The sequence below is a fragment of the Scomber japonicus genome, chromosome 21 (genome assembly GCF_027409825.1).
Source record: "Scomber japonicus isolate fScoJap1 chromosome 21, fScoJap1.pri, whole genome shotgun sequence".
NCBI lineage: Eukaryota > Metazoa > Chordata > Actinopteri > Scombriformes > Scombridae > Scomber > Scomber japonicus.
The window spans coordinates 3,248,337-3,270,712 of NC_070598.1; the positions used below are offsets into that span (position 1 = coordinate 3,248,337).

At 39.0% G+C, this 22,376-nt stretch overlaps 2 protein-coding genes across 2 annotated transcripts in view; one reads left to right on the top strand and one right to left on the bottom strand.

Annotated features, from left to right (window-relative positions):
• Positions 1 to 1,018: 1,018 nt before the first annotated feature.
• On the bottom strand, positions 1,019 to 9,013 carry LOC128382164 (diamine acetyltransferase 1-like). The gene is made up of 6 exons (XM_053342160.1): positions 8,783 to 9,013; positions 5,216 to 5,267; positions 5,033 to 5,113; positions 2,443 to 2,544; positions 1,881 to 1,921; positions 1,019 to 1,763 (listed from the first exon to the last, which is right to left on the bottom strand). The coding sequence occupies exons 1-6, from the start codon at positions 8,843 to 8,845 to the stop codon at positions 1,587 to 1,589; spliced, it is 516 nt and encodes a 171-aa protein (XP_053198135.1). The 5' UTR covers positions 8,846 to 9,013; the 3' UTR covers positions 1,019 to 1,586.
• Positions 9,014 to 12,118: 3,105 nt separating this feature from the next.
• acot9.1 (acyl-CoA thioesterase 9, tandem duplicate 1) overlaps positions 12,119 to 22,376 on the top strand; it is a 15,327-nt gene continuing 5,069 nt past the window's right edge. Inside the window, exons 1-11 of the mRNA XM_053342815.1 lie at positions 12,119 to 12,132; positions 13,951 to 14,045; positions 15,094 to 15,120; positions 16,879 to 16,924; positions 17,289 to 17,459; positions 18,594 to 18,631; positions 18,721 to 18,804; positions 19,803 to 19,906; positions 20,934 to 21,007; positions 21,501 to 21,568; positions 21,839 to 21,950. Coding sequence (XP_053198790.1) covers positions 12,119 to 12,132; positions 13,951 to 14,045; positions 15,094 to 15,120; positions 16,879 to 16,924; positions 17,289 to 17,459; positions 18,594 to 18,631; positions 18,721 to 18,804; positions 19,803 to 19,906; positions 20,934 to 21,007; positions 21,501 to 21,568; positions 21,839 to 21,950 — 833 coding nt within the window. The remainder of the gene's footprint in view (positions 12,133 to 13,950; positions 14,046 to 15,093; positions 15,121 to 16,878; positions 16,925 to 17,288; positions 17,460 to 18,593; positions 18,632 to 18,720; positions 18,805 to 19,802; positions 19,907 to 20,933; positions 21,008 to 21,500; positions 21,569 to 21,838; positions 21,951 to 22,376) is intronic.

A 22,376-nucleotide genomic window follows, 5' to 3' on the forward strand; every position in this document is an offset into this window, starting at 1 on the left:
TCATGAGATACGACCAAAAGCTCCAGAACAGCTACTAAATGGACCTTAGACTGAGGTTATTGTGTCAAGAATTAACTTTAAAAACTGAAAAGTTAAGTCACCATACACTAATAATACACACTTTAAAATATCTAATCTCTTGGGAGGAAACTTCCATCTGCTGAAGAAGCTCATGTGATATAATCAAAAGCTCCAGAACTGCTACTAAATGGACTTTTTGACTGAGCTAATCTGTTTAAGAATGAATTTTGAAACTCAAGGATGAGAAGTGAAGTCTCTGAGTAGAAAATAAAAATTGAAATATCACAAATCCACAACTTCTGGGGGGAAAATCAATCTGCTGAAGAAGATCATGAGAAACAATCAAAAGCTCCAGAAATAGCTACTAAATGGACCTTACACTGATATAACTTCATTAAGAATAACCTTTAAAACTTCACTGTGGACATAAACTCATTGAAGTGCTCAGAAAGTGAAAATCTAAACATTTATAAACCCCTGATTGTCTGCAGAGGAAGATCATGAGCTACGACCGAAAGCTCCAGAACAGCTACTAAACCAGAGGTGTCAAACTCATTTTCATTCAAAGGCCACATACGGACCAATTTGATCTCATGTGGGCCGGATCATTAAAAAGATGGAGGGAAGGAAGGAAGGAAATAAGAAGGGAAGGAAGGACAGACAGAAGGAAGGAAAGAAGGCAGGACAGATGGAAGAAATGGAGGAAGGAAGGAGGGAGGAAGGAAGGAAGGAAGGAAGGAACGAAGAAAGGAACACAGGAAGGTAGGAAGGACAGATGGAAGAAACGGAGGAAGGAAGGAAGGAAGAAAGGAAGGTAGGGAGGAAGGACAGAAGGAAGAAAGGAAAGAAGGAAAATAACATAGAAAGGAAAGTGGGCCGGATAGCACCCCTCGGCGGGCCGGTTCTGGCCCACGGGCCGCATGTTTGACACCCCTGTACTAAACGGTCCAGCTGACGTATTTAACAGATGTGCAGAATCACGACATCATTCCACGTGTCATCAGTTACTGGTTTTATTGTAAATTTAAATCAACAACAACGACAACGACAACAACGATCGATCAATCAAACGTTAACGATCGGTGACTCAAAGAGTTACATTTCAAAATAAAAGCATGAAAGCAAAAATGATAACATGAAAGCTTGCTAACGTTACGAGCTACACACAGAAATATACGACATTGCCCTTAAAAGCTGAATTCAATCAACCCTCATTTCTCCTCTTCCTGTTTCTCCTCCTCCTCTTCCTGTTGTTGCCCCTCCTCTTCCTGTTTCTCCTCCTCATCTTCCTCTTGTTGCCCCTCCTCTTCCTGTTTCTCCTCCTCCTCTTCCTGTTGTTGCCCCTCCTCTTCCGGTTTCTCCTCCTCCTCTTCCTGTTGTTGCTCCTCCTCTTCCTGTTTCTCTTCCCCCAGTTTCTCCTCATCTTCCTGTTTCTCCTCCTTTTCCTGTTGTTTCTCCTTTAACTCCTGTTTTTCCTCCCCCTCTTCCTCTTCCTCTTCCTCCCCCTCCTCCTCCGCCTCTTCCTCCCCCTCTTCCTCCCCCCTCTCTCCCCCTCGGGCCTCCTGTCATTCCTCGGCCGGCGTGGCCATCTTGACGAGGCTGGTCTTGTCGAACCTGAACAGCCTCCAGCCCTCCTCCTGGGAGAGATCCTCGGCGCCGCGCCGCTTGTAGTACTGAACCGACGGCTCGTTGTTCTCGGCCACCACGAACATCATGCCGGTGCAGCGCGTCTTCATCGCCAGCTGGAGGAGGAAGAAGAGGAAGAAGAGGAAGAGGAGGAGGAAGAGGATTAAAGGAATATTCCAACAATTCATCTCCACAAAGATCAGAGACTTAAATGTTTGATTAAAGGAACTCACGTCACTGAGATGGCGCAAGATCTCCGAACCGATGCCGAGTCCTGAGAGAAGAAGAAGAGAGAAGGATTCAGACTGAAGTACTGACTGTAGTACTGTAGTATTTACTGAAGTACTGTAGTATTTACTGTAGTACTGTAGTATTTACTGTAGTACTGACTGTAGTATTGTAGTATTTACTGTAGTATTGTAGTATTTACTGTAGTACTGATTGTAGTATTGTAGTATTTACTGTAGTACTGATTGTAGTATTGTAGTATTTACTGTAGTACTGACTGTAGTATTGTAGTATTTACTGTAGTATTGTAGTATTTACTGTAGTACTGATTGTAGTATTGTAGTATTTACTGTAGTACTGATTGTAGTATTGTAGTATTTACTGTAGTACTGACTGTAGTATTTACTGTAGTACTGACTGTAGTATTGTAGTATTTACTGTAGTACTGACTGTAGTACTGACTGTAGTATTTAATGTAGTATTTACTGTAGTTTCTGCAGTAGTTTTTGTAGTATTTGTAGTAGTATTTGTAGTATTTGTTGTAGTATTTGTAGTATTAGCTCTCACCTCTGTACTCGTCCATCACGTAGAACTCCTCCAGGTAAAGCTGTTTGCCCACCCAGGGGTCGTAGGTGAAGTAGTACATGGCGAAACCCACCACCTTCGAATCTGGAGAGAGACATGACTTCATCATCATCATCATCATCATCATCATCATCATCATCCTCATCCTCATCCTCACCATCATCATCATCATCATCATCATCGAGGTGGTTTCTACTTCCTGTCTGCATTATTTCTAGCTGATCTGCCTCAAATGGGAACCCTCGAAGATTAGACTGACTCATCATCATCACTACCATCATCATCATCATCACCATCATCACTATCACCACCATCATCATCATCACCACCACCACCATCATCACTATCACCACTACCATCACCACCATCACCACCATCTTCATCATCACTATCACCACCACCACCATCATCATCATCACTATCACCACCATCATCATCATCATCACTATCACCACCACCACCATCATCATCATCACCACCACCACCACCACCATCATCACTATCACCACCACCACCACCACCACCATCATCATCACTATCACCACCACCACCACCACCACCATCATCATCATCATCATCATCATCATCATCATCATCACTACCACCACCACCACGACTGAGGCGTTTCTACTTCCTGTCTGCATTATTTCTAGCTGATCTAGCTCCAACAGGAACCCTTGAAGTGTGAAGAACTTCCTGTTTTCACTCTGCTTCAGATGTTCGACATAAAGAGACGACGTGATCAGAAACAAGAAAAACAACAAGCAGCAATAAAAAAGTCTTCTGAGTAACATGTGAGACTTCAGCGAAACCATAATCTGATTCAGTCTTCCTAAAACGGGAACAACACGAGTCAAAACATGGATTTTGATGCAATTTGAAGCAATTAGTGACGTGAGGAATGTCTCCGAGCTCGAGTTTAACCCTCCTGTTGTCCTTGAGTCAAGGAAGGAAGGGAGGGAGGAAGGAAAGGAGGGAAGGAAGAAGGAAGGAAGGAAAGGAGGGAAGGAAGAAGCAAGGAAGGAAAGGAGGGGAGGAAGGAGGGAGGGAGGAAAGGAGGAAGGGAGGAAAGGAGGGGAGGAGAGAGGAAAGAAAGAGAAGGAGGGAATTAAGGAAAGGAAGAAGGAAAGGAGGGAGGAAAGAAGTAGGGAGGAAGGAAAGAAAGAAGGAGGAAGGAAGGAAAGATGGAAGGAAAGGAGGGAGGGAGGAAAGAAGGAAGGAAAGGAGGGAGGGAGGAAAGAAGGAAAGAGGGAGAAAGGAAGGGAGGGAGGAAAGAAGGAAAGAGGGAGAAAGGAAGGGAGGGAAGGAGGAAGGAAAGAAGGAAGGAAAGGAGGAAAGAAGGAAGTAAAGAAGGAGGAAGAAGGAACGGTCAAAACGGACGGGGTCAGTTTGACTCGGCAGGACGACACGAGGGTTAAGAAGCAGCAGCTGCAGCCGAGCAGTTTCACTTCTGACGAAACCTAAATTTATTCCACCAAAAGGAGGAAGTGATTTGGTTTATAGACGGAGCCGGCGGTAAAGAAACGCTGTCATGAGGTTCAGACTCAGACACGTGCTGCTGGGAACTGAGATCAGAGTGAAAATGAACCATCAGGGTTTTTGAGATAGTAGAAGTCTGGCTTGGTTGTAGACTTGACTATTAAAGGTTAAAGTCAGTATCCCTTTACGTGAAGTCCCCATTTTTAGCATTTATACCATAAATTGTATAATTATAACTAGGGCTGTCAGCGTTAACCTCAATTAGATTAATGCAATCCATAACGCGTTAATTTTTTTAAATCGCATTTTAATGTTGCAAGCCTTTTTGTCCCTTCTCCTCCCCCGTAGACGGCTCCTCTAGCTGTAGCGCTATGCTTTGAAGTGGCCTCCTGCAGTAAACCTACCGCGCTGATGGAAAGTAAGAGAGCTACTGGACTTTTGAATGGCTTGTTTAACTTTAAAACACTTCCAGACGCTTCAGTTGACAAGTCAAAAGTAAAATGCAACCTGTGTCAAACGGAGTTTAACTACCACCGGAGTACGTGGAGTTTGAGTTAGCACCTCCACGCTAAACACCCAGGTGCAGCCAAGCCAGCCTCAGCTCCACCAAAGGACCATTTTGGAGTCGCAGCAGAGCCGTGATTGATTCCCAGTTAAGACACTCTGGTAAGAAATGCTTTACATTATGGGCTTAAAACTGCCTTCAAATGGAAAATAACAGGATTTTAAACATGCAATTCAAAATGCGATTAATCACGATTAACTATGTAAATTCTGTGATTAATCTCAATTAAAAAAAAATAATCGTTTGACAGCCCTAGTTATAATGGATGTAGCCACGGTGACATGGACATTGCATTTTGAAGCCTTTACTTTGGTATTTTGACCGTCGCCATCTTGATCTTTTGGAGCCAGAAGTGATGAGAAGCGACCATATTTGGAGGAGATGGTGGAGCTGAGCCCGGCACGGTTAACACTGTGCATTTACAGTCTATGTTTAAATGTGATAACGCTAATATTAACGCTAATTTTAACTAGTGAAAAATGGGGTTAAAACCCGTTTGAACCCGTTTGAAGGATCCTCGTATCGTACCGTCACTGCTGCTCTCTCCTTGGATGTCAGCGATGATGCAATGGTAGAACGGGGTGTCACCAAATCCATCCTCAAGGAGCTCTGCAGCGGGAAGAAATATGACACGTTTAAAGCAGCAGATCAAACGAGTTGATTATCTGTGATAATAATAATAATAATAAGGATTAAATAATAAGAGCTCACCTTTCTCAGTCAGTGTCACCTGGTGCTCCATCTCCTCATATTTTGCAAGTTCCTGAGACGAGAAACAAACAAAAAAGTGTTTAGTATCCTCCATTCCTTCCCTCTTCCTCCCTCCCTCCTTTCCTTCCTTCCTCCCTCCCTCCCTCCTTCCTTCCTTTCTCCCTCCCTCCTTCCTTCCTTCTTCCTCCCTTCCTCCCTCCTTCCCTCTGTCCTTCCTTCCTCCCTCCTTCCATCCTTCTTTCCTCCATCCCTTGCAACTACAGTAGTTTGATTTTCAAAATAAAATGTGTCTTTTATTTTATTTTTTTAAAGGCAAAAACACCAAAAATATGGTTTTAACTTCTAAAATGTGACGATTTGATGTTTTTTCTTGGTCACACATGATAGTAAACTGAATATATTTGAGTTTTGAACACCTGAAGACGTCACTTTGGGCTTTGGGAAATTATCAGGCATTTTTTAACTTTATTCTGACATTTTATAGACAAAAAAAAAAAAAAAAAAAAAAAATAGATAATACCCAAACATCTAGGATACATTAACACTGACTGTTATATCAGATGAATTCCAGCTGATACAACTTCAATTAGAAACCAATAATAAGTCGATTAGTTAAAACAACTGATGGTCCAGTTTCTCAAACGTGACTAAATAATGAACAGATGAATTGATAATGAAATAATCAGCATCCTTGTTTTGACAGCTCATGATTCATTAAAAAAGGTAACCCAAGACTCACTGACTCATCAAAATACTTTCAAGTCTTGAGCTGGAACAATTAAAAACAAAATAAAAAAGTCCCTAAAATGATTAATTATCTTAGTGGTTGGTGACTGGTTGATTATTGTTGCAGCTGTGTTTAATATCTTTAAGTTCTGGCTGGTTTTAGTCAGAATAAAAAGGATTATAAAGCAAAAGACGTCATCTTGGAGTTTCAGGACAATAGGAACATTTTTTTTCTTGCGTTTATGTATGTATGCATGTGTGTCTGTCAGGTAATAACATAACATACACATGATCTCCAGACATGATGTACTGTCCATAGAAACCAGAAGTATTAACATCTGAGAAGCTGGAATCAAAGAATGTGGAAATGTTCTTTATTAAAATCGTCTGATGGATAAAATGTCAGTTACAACATGAATAGAGTAGTTAAAACCCAAATATACTCAGGTAGGACATTACATCATCAGCTTTGGGAAGTATAAAGTGACTAAAATGATCAGTAATCATTGCTGCTGTTGCTATAATATCTAATATCTTTGGGTTCTGACTGTTTTAGATTAAATCAGGGATTTTAAGACGTCGCCTTGGAGTTTTAGGAAACTACAAACTTTTTATCTGACGTTTGTTTTGTATGTGAGGTAATAATATGTAAAACAAGGAAACCTGGCAATAACTGATGTAATATATCTAGGAATATAACCCTCCTGTTGTCCTTGAGTCAAGGAAGGAAGGAAAGGAGGGAGGAAGGAGGGAAGGAAAGGAGGAAAGGAAGGAAGGAAGGAGGAAAGAAAAAAGGAGGGAAGGAAAGGAGGGAGAAAAGAGGAAAGAAGAAAGGGAGAAGGAGGGAAGGAAGAAGGAAGTAAAGGAGGGAGAAAAGAGGAAAGGAAGGAAAGGAGGGAGGAAAGATCGTGAGAAAGAGGGAGAAAGGAGGGAAGGAAGGAGGAAGGAAAGAAGGGAAGAAAGAAAGAGAGAAGGAGGAAGGAAAGAAGGAAGGAAAGAAAGGAGGAAGAAGGAAGGAAAGGAGGAAAAGTCAAAATGGAAGGGGTCAATTTGACCCGGGAGGACGACAGGAAGGTTAATCACTTAGTTGTTTCGCCCATAAAATGTCAAAAAAGTGGTTAAATATAATTCTAATGACTTCCTCAGAGGCCCCAAAAATATTCATTTACTGTCATAAAAAAACAAAAAAAATTAGAAAATAATCACATTAGAGAAGCTGGAATCAGAAAAATGTGTAAATGTTCTTTATTAAATGTTAAAAAATGTCAAAGAAATGTGTTTAAAATAATAAAGTTACAACCTGAGTCCAATAGTTAAAAGTCAGTATCTTTATATTCTGGACTGTGTGTGTAGTTATATATCTGATGTTGCCTCTCGTTGCGCTGCAGTATTAATGTGATTATTTCAGGGTCAGCATGACTCAGACTGTAAATAACGTGACGTCCTCCTGTCTGCCGGACAGGAAGTGACTCGTCTGACGGTAAACAAAGCCACCGACACTGATCTCACACTCGGACATCCTCCCAACATTTCACACCTGCCAGTTATTGTTCTGTTTTTACATCACATATAATAACTCGCTTAGTGGTTTGGCCCATAAAATGTCATAAAAGATCATCCTAATGACTTCCTCAGAGGTCTTAATTTGTCCACAACCCAAAAAAACACCACAAAATACATTAAAAATAATAATAATTAAATCATCTGGTAGATAAAATGTCACAAAACACAGTTACAACATGTGAGCAATAGTTACAACTCAAAAGATATTCAGGTAGGACATTTAATTATCAGATTTTGGGAGTTGAAACTGCAAACTTTTGGCATTTTTGTGACTAAAACAATCGATTAATAGTTGTGCATTATTACTTTAGATCAATAATACTCAGGTAGGATGTTAAATAATCAGATTTGATAAGTTGAAACTGCAAACTTTTGGCATTTTTGATGAAAATCGTGGGAATAAATAAAAAAATGTATCGTTGCAGCTCTTTAATGTATCTTTAGATTCTGGACTGTGTTTAGTAGGGTGGATCAGGGTAGTATGGGACTCTCTTTTTGCAATTCTGACTTGTTCACCACATTTAAATATGAATCCAAAACATTATATCAACACCTAATATCATCATGAAACCCCTGTGATGTTTCCTTGTTATATCAGAAGACAGTTTCTAGATATTGTACTCAAACAGGAAAATGGCACCAATGTTCCTCGTGTCAAATCATGTCAGAATTTGTATGTTTTATAATCTGGGACACTATTATTTAGGTTTAGAAATACTTTGATGTATATAAAGCAGCCTTATCTGCCAAACCTTCTGAAATGAGCCCATATTTAGTCTTTTTATTTAGTTGACCTACATGTTGTTTTGCTGTCTGCAACAGATAGGTTAAAAAAAAACTAGTAGCCTGTATGTTCACATGTTTAATGTTCAATAATATAACTAAGACAGTCTGCATACACTAGTAAGCTTTACAATAATTTAATAGAAAAAGAGATAAAGAGGATAGTTGTCCCACATTACCCTAAAAAAAATAAAGGATTATAAAGAGAAGAGGTCACCTTGAGGGTTTAGGACACTGTGGACGTTTCCCTTGTATTTGTAGCTATATAGAAAATATATACTTAATATTACATCTAGTTACACTGAAGTATTAACATGATTATGAGGTTAGCATGACTCAGTGGCAGTAAATAACGTGACGTCATCACGCCTATCGGCCCGGATGTGACTCGTCTGACCGTAAACAAAGCATTCCTCACCTGCCAGTTGTTGTTTTTAATTAAAAAACAGTTTTGTTATCATGTTTGTTGGGTTTTTTTTTAAATCACATATCTACCTTCACGAGTCGTAATATATCAGACACGTCCTTGGGTTCCGCTTTTCGTAATTTATACTCCATTTTCTTCTTTTACTCTTTTTTCCTTTCGTGCGTAGTCCTCTGTATGTGAAGTGAAAGATTAGTTGTTTCTTCATTCGCTGAGTGGCTTTTTCCCCGCTGACAGCCTCTGGTCCGGACGCGTTCGTCGAATCAAGAACATCCAGTAGGAATCGCCCTTCGGCTGGGTCGCTGCCGTTCAACTGACCCCGTCTTTGTGGACACCGGGGCTTTATACCGGGCACGTGCTAGAACGCGATTGGTCAGTTGCCAGAGGGCTCATATTTCATATCCAATCAACGGCTGAAGGAATGCCCACGTGACGAGTCTGTTTTCTTTCTTATAACGGCTGTTTCTGATCGTGAAGGCAGCGATTGTATTTTCTTCTAAAAGTATTCAGTAAAAAGTATTAAAAGTAGTTTACATTATACTTTTAACTACTTTTTTAATGAGTACAGAAATCTTAAAGTAAATGTAGTGACTCAAAAGTAGAAATAGACTACTTTACAGTATATAAGATCTGTTTTTTGATGGTGAAGGCAGCAATTAATGAGTATTTTCTTTCTACAAATACTTAGTAAAAAAGTATTAAAAGTGTTTTATATGATACTTTTAACTACTTTTTTACGGAGTGCAGAAACCTTAAAGTAAATGTAGAAACTCAAAAGTATAAGTAGACCACTTTACAGTATATAAGATGTGTTTTCGATGGTGAAGGCAGCAATTAAAGAGTATTTTCTTCTACTATACTTAGTAAAAAAGTATTAAAAGTATAACTATGGAGCGAAGAGACCATTAAGTAAAAGTAGTGACTCAAAAATATAAAAATAAGTGGTGAAAAATAACTTTACTACTTTACTTTCCATTTGATGACTTGATGATTTGACTTCACTACATTTGACAGGGAAATACTAATACTTTCTAGTCTACTACATTTATTTGACAGCTTTAGTTACTTTTCAGATGAAGATTTGAAAAGTATAGAAATAAGAAAAATATGTACTATTAAAAGTCTGGACACAAATCTGACTTCTCTCTGTTATAAGATGTGTTTTCGATGGTGAAGGCAGCAATTAAAGAGTATTTTGTAATATGAAAAATATTGTGTGACTTGATGTGCTGTTTCATTAACTGTTGACCAATATAGTGTTATGACCTGTGACCAAGTTGCTAAAAGAAGATTCTGTGTGCTTATCTGCAATTTTCCAAGACAGCTCCCTCTTAAAAAATCCTGTTTGGACCAATATTTGTTACAAAAGACGCTTGAATGTGAGCTGTTAACCTTGGAGAGATAACGGTTTGTGACAAATGTTTAACCAGTCGAGAAAAACAGTTTTATTTCCTACAATTTTCCACTGCAAATACTTCGAAAACAAGTAGTTAAAGGTATAACAATGGAGTACAGAGACGTTTAAGTAAAAGTAGTGACTCCAAAGTATAAAAATCAGTAGTGAAAAGCAACTACTACCCTACTTACTTTACTTTACTTTAGTTACTTTTCAGATGAAGATTTGAAAAGTATAGAAATGAATCTGGACACAAATTTGACTTCTGTGTCACATGTAAGACTTTACTGAGTTTTCTTCTGATCAAATCAAGCCGAATCGAGTGAAACTTCAATTCTGATGCAATTTGAAGCAACTTGTGATGTAAGGAATGAAGCATGACCTTTTCAGATGAAGATTTGACACAATGGCACCAATATAACAAGCTTTTAAAAATACAACACATTGTTAAAGATGAAACCAAAAAGCAGAGTGAAGTCGGCTCACATTTCAGATGTCTATGAGTTGTTAACAGCTCCACCAAATACTGATTTTTCCCTTTAAACTTCTCACATGCTTTCATTTCAATAAATGTATCTGTATTGCACCATCTCTTACAAAAGCAGTTGTGAATTACATCAAAAAAACCCAGCAAAAATGTGCAAATAACCAGAAACATCCATGCATACGTTCACATTTAAACACATATATAAACAATCAAACTGTACAAAATACATTGTGTTCATGTGTGAAAATGCTCAGGTGAAAAAAAGGAAGGTCTTTTAAAAGAAAAGTAGTGTTGGAGTAAGACAAGCTGTTCCATTCTCTAGGAACATAAACACTGAATACCACCTCACCAGACTTTGAAAGAGCTCTGCTTACATAAAGAAAAGTAAAGTGAGATTTCCGCCTTGTGACCACATAGATCTGCTGAGGTTATGAACTCACAGCATGTCTGAGACGTATACCGCAGAGTCAGACCAGCCACTGCTTCACAAACCAAAGGGAGTCTGAAAACAACAGGTATAGCCAGGACAGGAGATATATGATCTGATGTTTATGTCACGGTTCAGAACATGTGCAGCTGTGTTTTTTTGGATATCTTATAATCTATGGAGGGTTTTGTTTGGGAGACATATAAACAGAGAAGTGCAATAATCCAGTTTGCATCCATAACTTTCCCCTGAGTCAGACTGAGAAACAAAACCTCTGATTCTGGAAATGTTTCTGAGCTGGAAAAAGGCAACGTTGGTGATGCTGTTGGTCTTTAAAGCTGAGTTCACCATCCATGGTTACACCTATAGGTTTTTAATTTGGTCTATTGTTTTCAGTGATTTGGACTCCTGTTTCTGGTACAGCAGATGTCTTTGGGTTTTGGTACCAAGAACCCAAATTCCAGTTTTCTGCCTCTTTAGCTGCAGGATATCTGCTGCCATCTAGTGGTTGATTTCTTCCAAGCAGCTGAACAGGAAGGTTATGCGGTTGGAAGCAGTCATTATAAACCTAGCACAAAAAGTAAGGAAATGTATGTTTGGTAGATTAATTCTTTGTTGTAACAATGCTTCTTGGCAATAAATCGTATACGGTTGGAAAGCCTGTTTAGTTCTCTTTTAAATGAAGCCACATTTGTAAGGAACATGCATTACCAATCAAGCTCATGCCAGACTTTTGACTTTTTTCCATCAAATATCTTTATTTTATATTCCAAAATCTACATGAACTAATAAATACATTTTCAAATGAGAGATTAATGTTGCTTTATAAGAAATGATCGCTGCTTATAATCAATATCATGATGTTATATAGTCAGAATCAGCAGGTGGCAGTATGAACCTTTAACTCTGGTTTATGATCTGCGGTATAAACCAAAAGAAGAAGTCCTTCCTCATCAACACGGAAGCTCTCCTGTGCTCCTCTGTCAGTCATCGCTTTGCTCTGAGAAAGAAATCTGAGCTTTCTCTCCTCTTTTTCTCCTCTCACCCGCTTTTCCTGGACTCCTGAACCTTGACGCCTGCTCACCTCCAATACTAAGATGTTCTCACCGAGGTTAGTATGGAGAAAATAATCAAGTAAAATGATCATGTATGTTTATTACAGCAGCGTTAAGGCTTACAGCTAAATAAGGTCTGAAACGCTGAGCTGCTCTCAGATATTATAATATACATAGAATAATTTTAATTTAATGTATTTATGATAAATGAAGAAATCTGCTCCACGTGGAAATAATGAATCAGGCCCAAAAAAGGCTGAGTGCTCATTGTATATATAAAGGGTGTGTCAAGTTCATACCAAGGATTCTTTACTGAGGTAAAGTCCATCATGATTAATCCTACTGCAGTAAAACTACTGCACTATTATGAGTGATGTAGTATGCAGTATTACAGTAAAAGTACTGCAGTATTATAGTGATGTAGTATGCAGTATTACAGTAAAAGTACTGCAGTATTATGAGTGATGTAGTATGCAGTATTACAGTAAAAGTAGTGATATATTATTATATATGACATCATTAGATTATTAATAGTGAAGCATCCGTGTTAGAGCAGCATGTTACTGTTGTAGCTGCTGGAGGTGGAGCTAGTTTATACTACTTTATATACAGTTAGCTAGTTTATACTACTTTATATACAGTTAGCTAGTTTATACTACTTTATATACAGTTAGCTAGTTTACACTACTTTATATACAGTTAGCTAGTTTATACTACTTTATATACAGTTAGCTAGTTTATACTACTTTATATACAGTTAGCTAGTTTACATTACTTTATATACAGTTAGCTAGTTTATACTACTTTATATACAGTTAGCTAGTTTATACTACTTTATATACAGTTAGCTAGTTTACACTACTTTATATACAGTTAGCTAGTTTATACTACTTTATATACAGTTAGCTAGTTTACACTACTTTATATACAGTTAGCTAGTTTATACTACTTTATATACAGTTAGCTAGTTTACACTACTTTATATACAGTTAGCTAGTTTATACTACTTCATATACAGTTAGCTAGTTTACACTACTTTATATACAGTTAGCTAGTTTACACTACTTTATATACAGTTAGCTAGTTTATACTACTTTATATACAGTTAGCTAGTTTACACTACTTTATATACAGTTAGCTAGTTTATACTACTTTATATACAGTTAGCTAGTTTACACTACTTTATATACAGTTAGCTAGTTTATACTACTTTATATACAGTTAGCTAGTTTAGTCCAGTGGTTCCCAACCTAGGGGTGGGGCCCCTCCAAAGGGTCAGCAGATAAATGTGAGGGCTGCTGAGATGATTAATGGGAGAGGAAAGAAGAAAAAACAAAGTTCTGATACACAAATGTGTTTTCAGTTTTTGGACTTTTTCTCTAATCTTTGATTTTTGCTGAAATATTGGATCATTGGAACATTTATTGAAATCAAAGCATGTGAGAAGTTTAGAGGGAAAAATCACTATTTGGTGGAGCTGTTGACAACTCATAGACATCTGAAATGTGAGCCGACTACACACTGCTTTTTGTAAAGACGTCAAAAGACAAAAAAGGTTTATTAGATTTCTTTTTAAGTTGTCTCACCACTGCAGTAATGCTCCTGGTGTGTTCTAAGCCTTGGCACTAGTGTGTGTTTATAACAAGTCTTAATAAGGCTTAAAATCAAAACATATCACATAACATCACCTAAAGTTGACCTCATGCAGCCTTCAGTCTGACTCTCCTCTCAGCTGTTGGAGGATTCAAACAGCTCAGATAACTTAAGACGGTTATAATTAGAGGAGGCATGTTGATGTAACTGGACTCCTCTGGATTTACAGTCATATCTCGGAGGGTCTGTTTGTTGTTGATGTGTCCTCGTGTGTGCTGCAGGTTCCTGCTGCTCCGGTCGGCTGCGTCCTTGACCTCCAGGCCGTTCTGCAGCGGAGGCGTGTTGAGGCAGAGCAGGGCGGTGGACATGGAGGAGGGTAAGACCTGACTGACGTACATATGTTAATGATTCATGATGCTGTACGGTCTGATGGTAAATAACATCGGCATGAAGTATTCACTCACAAACACAACTTATTTTGCACTTAATTCCAGTTTGTGCATCCTGGTTGGAAACATATGAATCACTGATTAATTTGATTTCTTTTCAGTCTGATTGTGAGGTTTGTTTTCTAAAGTGAACTGCACAGAAATACCTGCACATGTTATATGGATCAGTGACAAATAAGAGTTGGCAAGTTATTATAGGTCTCATATATAATATAATATAATGAGTACTTACTTGAAGAATTACAACATGCAGATTATTACTGAAGTGACATTAGTATTGTTATGTTGTGGTGCATGAGTAAAGGATTTAAACATTTCCTCCACTACTGTTTGAAAAGTAATATTAATACAAGAAAGACAAAAGCTTTCCATAGAATAAATATATGAAGTTATCCACATATATGAATTATAACATAACTTAGAGGGAGGAAGGAAGGAGGGAAAGAAGAAGGAAGGAAAGGAGGGAGGAGGGAGGGAGGAAGGAAGGAGGGAGGGAAAGAAGAGAGAAGGAGGTTAGGAATGAAAGGAGGGAGGAAAGAAGAAGGAAAGGAAGGAGGAAAGAAGGGAGGAAAGAAATAGAGAAGGAGGTTAGGAATGAAAGGAAGAAGGAAGGAAAGAGGGAAAGAAGAAGGAAGGGAATGAGGGAGGGAGGGAGGAGGAAGGAAGGAGGGAGGAAGGGAAGGAAGAAGGAAGGAAAGGATGGAGGAAGGAAGGAAGGAAGGGAGGAAAGAAAGAGAGAAGGAGGTAAGGAATGAAAGGAGGGAGGAAGGAAGGAGGGAAAGAAGGAACAGTCAAAACAGACGACACGAAGGTTAACAGTGACCAGCGAGCAGATTAATAAACTTAGTCTGTTTTGTATCAGTAGTTTTTCTCTCCTCACATGTTACAGCTGATCTCACCTTTAAAAACAGACTTCAGACTGAAATTACAAATTTATTCAGATTCTTTTTTTTAATAATTTGTATTTCTCCGCAGGAAATCCCATTTTACACGTTTCAAACGGTGTGTGTTGGTAAACCGAGACAAATCCTAACTACCTGAACTCTAATACTACTCACGCCTCAGTAACTCTCTTGTAATTTTACTCTAATTGCACGTTGATTCTGTCTTGCATGATCCTCAGCTGACTGACCTGATGTTCACCTTGTTTCACGTTCAGCAGCTTTAACTGTTTGTTTCTTTAGTAGGTCTGGATTTTATGCTCGGTTGGCTGCAGCTGGACGTCACTTCCTGTCACTCCTCAGTAGAGCTAAACTCCCCACTGCAGCATTCGTTGGTGGCGTCTTGTTAATCGTTTCTTCCTCCTCCTCCTCTTCCTCCCTCTGTGGCTCTGAGCTCCAGTGTTTTGTTTTTTTTATGGCTGTTTTTTCTCTCCTGTTGTCCTCGAGTCAAGAAAGGAAGGGAGGGAGGGAGGAAGAAGGAAGGGAGGGAGGAAGGAGGGAAGGAAGAAGGAAGGAAGGAAGGAAGGGAGGGAGGAAGGAGGGAAGGAAGAAGGAAGGAGGAGGGAGGGAGGAAGGTAGCAGGGAGGGAAGTAAGAAGGAAGGAAAGGAGGGAGGGAGGAAGGAAGAAGGAAGGAAGGAAGGAAAGAAAGAGAGAAGGAGGGAGAAAGGAAGGAGGGAGGAAGGAGGAAGGAAGGTGGGAGGGAAGGAGGGACGGAGGAAGGTAGCAGGGAGGGAAGGAAGAATGAAGGAAGGAGGGAGGAAGGTAGGAGGGAGGAAAGAAAGAGAGAAGGAGGGAGGAAAGAAAATTTGTATTTCACCTTGTTTCACGTTCAGCAGCTTTAAATGTGCACTCGTTTTTGTTTTTTTTAGTAGGTCTGGATTTTATGCTCAGTTGGCTGCAGCTGGACGTCACTTCCTGTCGCTCCTCAGTAGAGCTAAACTCCCCACTGCAGCATTCGTTGGTGGCGTCTTGTTAATCGTTTCTTCCTCCTCCTCCTCTTCCTCCGTCTGTGGCTCTGAGCTCCAGTGTTTTTTTTATGGCTGTTTTTTCTCTCTGTGGTGTTTTATATTGTCTCACAGAGCTGCAGCATTAAGGACATGAAAGAGTCAATTTAACTTCCTGAGACCCGAGCTTTTGATTGGTTTGGATTTTTAATGTCTCCGAGATATTTGGAAACTGATAAGAAGAAAAACTAAGCATTGTCTTTGAACAGGAAGTAGTTTTTGAAATAAATAATGTCCTCGTATGGGGTCAATGTGTTTTACTTATGTGTTTAACACAGTTACTTCACCAGTGTATAAAACTATTTATTTCCTTACATTTACACCAACAATGTCATCAAATGTCTTGATTAGTTTGTTGTTTTTGCTAAAATTTGTCAAATTTGTATCAAACTGCAGAAGTTTTTTTAGCATAAATAAACAAAATTTTGCCTGCCATCTGATTTTTACACTGTATTGTGCTTTTGTGACCACTAGGTGGCACAAAAATGCATGTACGAGTTGTTAAGCAGAATGGAGTTTATTGTCCAGCAAACCCAAAATGTAAAATATGAGGATGCAGGAGGTTAAATGTGATGACTTTAAAATAACTGAACCAGTTTATTTGATTGTTTTTGTTGAAAGAAAAGTTGAAAAAATGCTATATATATAAATGTTATAAATGCAGCTCTGACAGAGACAACATGAAACACAAAGCCTGAAATCTTTTACCTCACAGATGAACAATAACACACACACACACACACACACACACACACACACACACACACACACACACACACACAGGATCTGATTGTTCTCTTTCGTGTTTTTTCAGTGAGGGATCAGCTGAGAGCAATCGTGGGAGCTTCTACTAACTGGAGGTACCGAACACCAGGAGAATATATAACAGTATCTGTGCTTCTTTGATTCACTTAGTTTTGATGGATCACCAGTGATGCTGAGATTAGACCTGTCACTATAATTATCAACAAATACATTACAAAACATAAGATTTAAATCATGTACTGTCTGATCAGTAATGCATCATGTGATTGGTCCACTACCACAGCAGCTACGACCCGTCTGTGGTGGTGAAGTCGTGGTGAATTTGAGTTAGCGTACTCAGTTGGTATCAGAATCACTTTAAAGGTTCTTGGATTAGTATTGGTGTCAGCCCAAATAAGAATATAATAAAAGTGGAACATTGATTGTATCTTAAGTTATTTTCTATAATCTCGTCCGCAGCGACCATCAGCAGGCGTTGGCGGACCGCGTCTCGCTGTCCAACATGTTGGCCAAGTCTCAAAACGACCTCCCAGCTAAGACGATGAAGGACAGCTACAGAGAAGTCCTTCTGCCTCTGGGCTCAGAGCCGCAGCTCCGAGAGAAATACCTGACCTTCCACAACACCGTCAGGTAAAAACCAACTGAAAAACCTGCTTCACTCTGGAGCCTAAAAAACAACAACACACAGGTCAAAGGTCAAAGCTGTTGGTGTGAACTGATGTGACCTCGTTAAGTCTCTGATCCTCGTTAAGTCTTCATGGGTTTAATCTTTAATCTGTGTATTATAAAGCCAGAGGCAGACAGCAGCTGTATTCTGTGTTTACTGCCTGATAACAGAAACAAAAACAGCTGATCAAGTCGTCTAAAGGTGTTTTTAACCCTCCTGTCGTCCTCCCGGGTCAAATTGACCCCAGTTGATTGATTGTATAAATTACCCCAAATTTACAGTTAATTCCTGTTAAACCCCATATATTCCCATAATTCCCATGGAAAGTTTTCAACTTGGAATATTTCCAAAATTCCCCAGCTTAACTGGAAAATTTCCTCCACTTTGCAACCCTACTCATACAACACCTTTTTCTTGCATTGGTAGACTTTACTGTTCCTTTACGGAGTGTTCTTCACCATAATTATTACTTTTATTATTATTTATTTATTTATTTATTATATATTATAACCATAGACTGTATAAAAGAAATGGACGTAACATCCGTGACGTCACCCATTGGTTTGTGGACTGCTGCTCGGAAGCCAATAGTTTCTAATCTAGGCAGCGCCATCTTGAAAATTTCAGGTGCATGCCGGGAAAAATAAAAACACGGATTCTACTTATATGGGCATGAGGCGGGGCCATGGGCGGAGCGGGGAGGTTGCTATGGTTGCGAGGGCTGGATCTCGAGGACATTGGTCAATCAACCTGTCAATCAGGACGTAGCCACGCCCTAATGCATACCCTGCTTTATCGTCAAATATAAAATCAGGGAGGCCAAAATGTCCCAAATGAACATCATACTGCATTGAAGAAGGCTTTAAACTAGCGATTGAGACCATAAACACATTTTGAAAACGTTTACTGAGGTTAGAAATCAAGTGAGAAGTTGGTGAATTCTCCATTGACTTGTATAGAGACGGTCGCCCCCTGGTGGCCTTTTGATAGAATACAGCTCTGAGTTACTTCCTGGTTGGCCTCATTTCAGAGGACCAGAACTCCCTGCCTGAAAATATCCCATAAAGGGTTCATGTGGCTGTCTCTCTCTTTTACAGGTTTGGCAGGATCCTGGAGGACTTGGACAGTTTAGCAGGTATCATGTTAAACTTCATGATTTTAATTAGTAGTAGTTACACCTCTAATCCAAGCACTGATAAATTGTCTCTCTTTCTCTGTCTTTAGTCCTCATCTCTTACTCTCACACCTATAATGCGGAGCTGAAGAGGTCTCCTTTGTCTATTGTTACGGCCCTCGTGGACAAGATCGGTAAGACTCGTTCATATTGTTAATGGGATCAAACCGGCAGCTCTCATAGCTCTAAGTTTAAAATATTCACCTCCTTCTTCCTATACTATGTTTTGGGGCAGTACAGTTGGTTTAAAGTGGACATAACATGCTTTTTGTGATTATTGGTCATTTAAAGGTCAGCAATGAGCAATCCAAAAATATCTAAAACATAGTCTTAAAGGCAGCATCAACTTGTTAAAATGTGTATTTAGTATTTTTGGTTGGTTTTATATCATTTGAAATGACGTTTGCACCATTTTTTACCAAAAGTAAGACTGAATGCTCATGAAAATGTCAAATGGTGTAACCACAGTTCTTGATCTCCATGATTTTCCAGATGAAATGTAATATTTAGAACAATAGTATTCCATTAGCTTTATTTGATATAAAAGTTATAATGTAAGATCATGCCAAACTAGTTGATATGGTGTTGTATTGACTATTTACTGTTTTTAAGCAAGTTGAATTATTTGGTACAAAGTTTTTATGGTTACACCACTTAGACATTTTTACCATAATCCTCTAATATATTCTCTCAAAATGGATTAAAAGCAGAAATTTGATGCTGGGTCCACAAAAAAAGAATGTGTGCAAGTTATTCATACATTTATTTTCACATTTTAACCCTTTAAATTTAAACTAAACCTCAAAAACGTCATTGACCCTTATATATAGCATCTAGCCTTTCTTACTGAGGTTGTTCACGTTGCTCTTTCCCAGTCATGGAGGCTGTGGTGGAAGTTGCAAATTAAAATTTTGACAGTATTTTGGTTGCAAATTCAGGAGGCTTATCTCCTCCCTGTTCTCGCAGCTACAGTCAAATTAAACGCACCTTTAGAGCAGCCGCCCCCAAACACTAAAACTGATATAACAGCTACAGGAGTCAAGTGTTTTAATGCTGTTCATTGTTTGTGATGTTGGTTTAATAAAAGGCAAAGTCAGTCTCTGATGGTGTTTGTTTTGTGTGTGTGGGTCAGATATGAGGCAGCACACCATCTATCCTGACTGTGATATCAAGTTCACCGGTCATGTGACGTGGGTCGGGAAGACCTCTATCGAAGCCAAGATGCACATGTCACAGGTAAGAAGACTTCTGCCAATTCACACGCTTACTTCTGCTTCTGTAAAGTGTCTCTAGTGTTCAAAAAGCTCCACAGGTTATATCTAAAGTAGCCTGTGTTGTCTTTGCTTCTGCACAAACAGAAAAAAAACACTGACACAAATTAATAGATAACAAAATAACTAGGCTTTACAAGATCAGGATGTTTGGGGCCGATCACCGATCCGATCACGTCTTCTTTGTCCACGCTCCTTTTCTTAAACTCGGCTTCTCCTCCTCGTGTTCCCTCCCAGGTACATTTGTGGTGTTGAAACATTTTGCAGATGCTTCCCAACGAGGTTCTTTAGTGTTTTATCTGTCTGCCCACAACACCCACATGTTGGTTTGAATCCGACAGCTCATGATTCAAGATTCAAAAAACTTTATTGTCCATCACATCGTAAACATGTCGGTGGTGTGGAACTTCTTCAGAGTAAATGAGACAGATAAAACACAAGCCATCTGTAATCTATGCAATGGGAGCATCTGCAAAAACTTTCAACATGACGACATTGATCGGATCGGAGAATTAAGACATTACAGCCGATCTCACTAATTATATAAAATGCTAAATATCGGCTGGTCAGATCGGCGTAAAGCCTAAAAATAAGTGAATATCCAAGCAGGAGACAAGAGAAAACCACACTCTTGACCCACGTTTTGAAATTCAGAGAGAAAACCAAGCATGTCCTACAGAAGTAAACTGGTGATAGCGACTTAGTGATTTCTGAGCACTTTCTAAATTTGAGTTTTCCAACTGTTGAATTCCACCTCTGAACACATCAAGTTACTTTTTTTTCAGCATAAATATCTCCTCAAATCAAAGGTTTTCTCATTTAAATGTCATGCAGAAATACAGAAATAGAGATATAAGAGCTTAGATGGAGAAACATGAACGTCTCGCTGGGGTGAAATGCTCACTGCTGTTAATATAATAATAATAATAATAATAATAATAATAATAATAATATCTCATAATAATCTGATGATGTGTTTCTCTTCCTCTCAGTTTCGTGATGGAGTTTATGCCCCGGTGTTGGATGCTACGTTTGTCATGGTGTCTCGAGACCCGGAGAACAAGAGGTAAGAAAGTCAGAGCGGCCTCTAGTGGACAATCTGAGCTCTGCAGAGTCTGAGAGAGACAAATAAAAAGTAGTAGAAGCTTTATTATCATTATATTATTAACCTGTTGTCCTCGAGTCAAGGAAAGGAGGGAGGAAAGGAGGAAGAAGGATGGAAAGGAGGGAGGGAGGGAGGAAGGAAGGAAGGAAAGGAGGAAGGAGGGAGGGAGGGAAGGAAAGGGAAGGAGGGGGGAAGGGAGGAAAACTCATTTTGATGAGTTTTCATTAATGTTTCTGTAGTTTTCTGTGAATTTTATTTCAATAGTAAAGATTTAAATCCCATAAATGACCAGCGGAGGGCGCCACAGTCCACAGATCCATTATTTGTGTCATAAATCAACTTTTTATCCAGTTTGAAGCCACACTTTTATGATAAACGTTTTAGATCTTGCTTGTTTTTAACTCACATGTTCACTTTAATCTTTAATCTTTTTTATTTTCCTTTTTTATTCCAGAGCAGCGTTTGTGAATCCACTGAAACCAGAAGGAGCAGAGGAGGAGAAGATTTTCCAGGAAGGAGAAGGTATGAGATGAAACTTTATTAACATGGTGCGATAATGTCTGTAATAACTATAAATGACTTGTTAGCCCCTCCCTCCTTTCCTTTCTTCCTTCTTCCCTCCTTCCTTCCCTCCTTCCTTCCTTCCTCCCGTCCTCTTTTCCTTTCTCCCTCACTTTGCTGCTGCTATAATGTACATTTCTCCACTATGAGAGAGAAGAAAATGAATTGCATAAGGAGAAATTGATGTCAGTACTTAAACCAACCTTTATGTTTATGTTGTTTTATTTAAAGCTAATAAATCTCGGCGTGTGGAGCTGAGCACGGCGTCGCTGCTGAAAGTCGCTCCGGCAGACGAGGAGAGGAAGATCGTTCACAATCTGTTCCTCAACACTCTGGACACAAAGTACGACATCATCACATCACATTCAGTCTGAAATGTTCTTGTTTTTCTCATTTAAAGTCTTTGGATGGATGCAGGAAGTTTGAATTGTAGCTGAGTTGCATTGACAAAAAGTTGACAAAAAAATAACCTCTATATTAAATCCCATTCCTCCACAAGTAACATATATATTAGAGGATTTCAGTTGTCATCTTTTATAATAATAACTTTATTTACTTGTAGGGCATTTTTAAAGGCACTCAAAGACTCTTCTACTACCGTATTTTCCGGACTATTAAGCACACCTAAATATAAGCCGCACCCACTGAATTTAAAAAAAATATATTTATTTTTAACATAAATACGCCGCACATGTCTATAAGCCGCAGGTGCCTACATTGAAACAAAGGAACTTTACACAGGCTTTAAAGCAATGGTCCGGCCTAGTGT

Bases quoted from the DNA above. Each gene is read 5' to 3' on its own strand.
- LOC128382164 (XM_053342160.1), bottom strand. From the start codon at position 8,845: ATGGAGTATAAATTACGAAAAGCGGAACCCAAGGACGTGTCTGATATA. The intron at 5,114-5,215 runs GTGAGCTCTTAT...TTCCCGCTGCAG, and splicing joins GGTGACACTGACTGAGAAAG to AGCTCCTTGAGGATGGATTT. The intron at 2,545-5,032 runs GTACGATACGAG...GTCTCTCTCCAG, and splicing joins AGGAGAGAGCAGCAGTGACG to ATTCGAAGGTGGTGGGTTTC.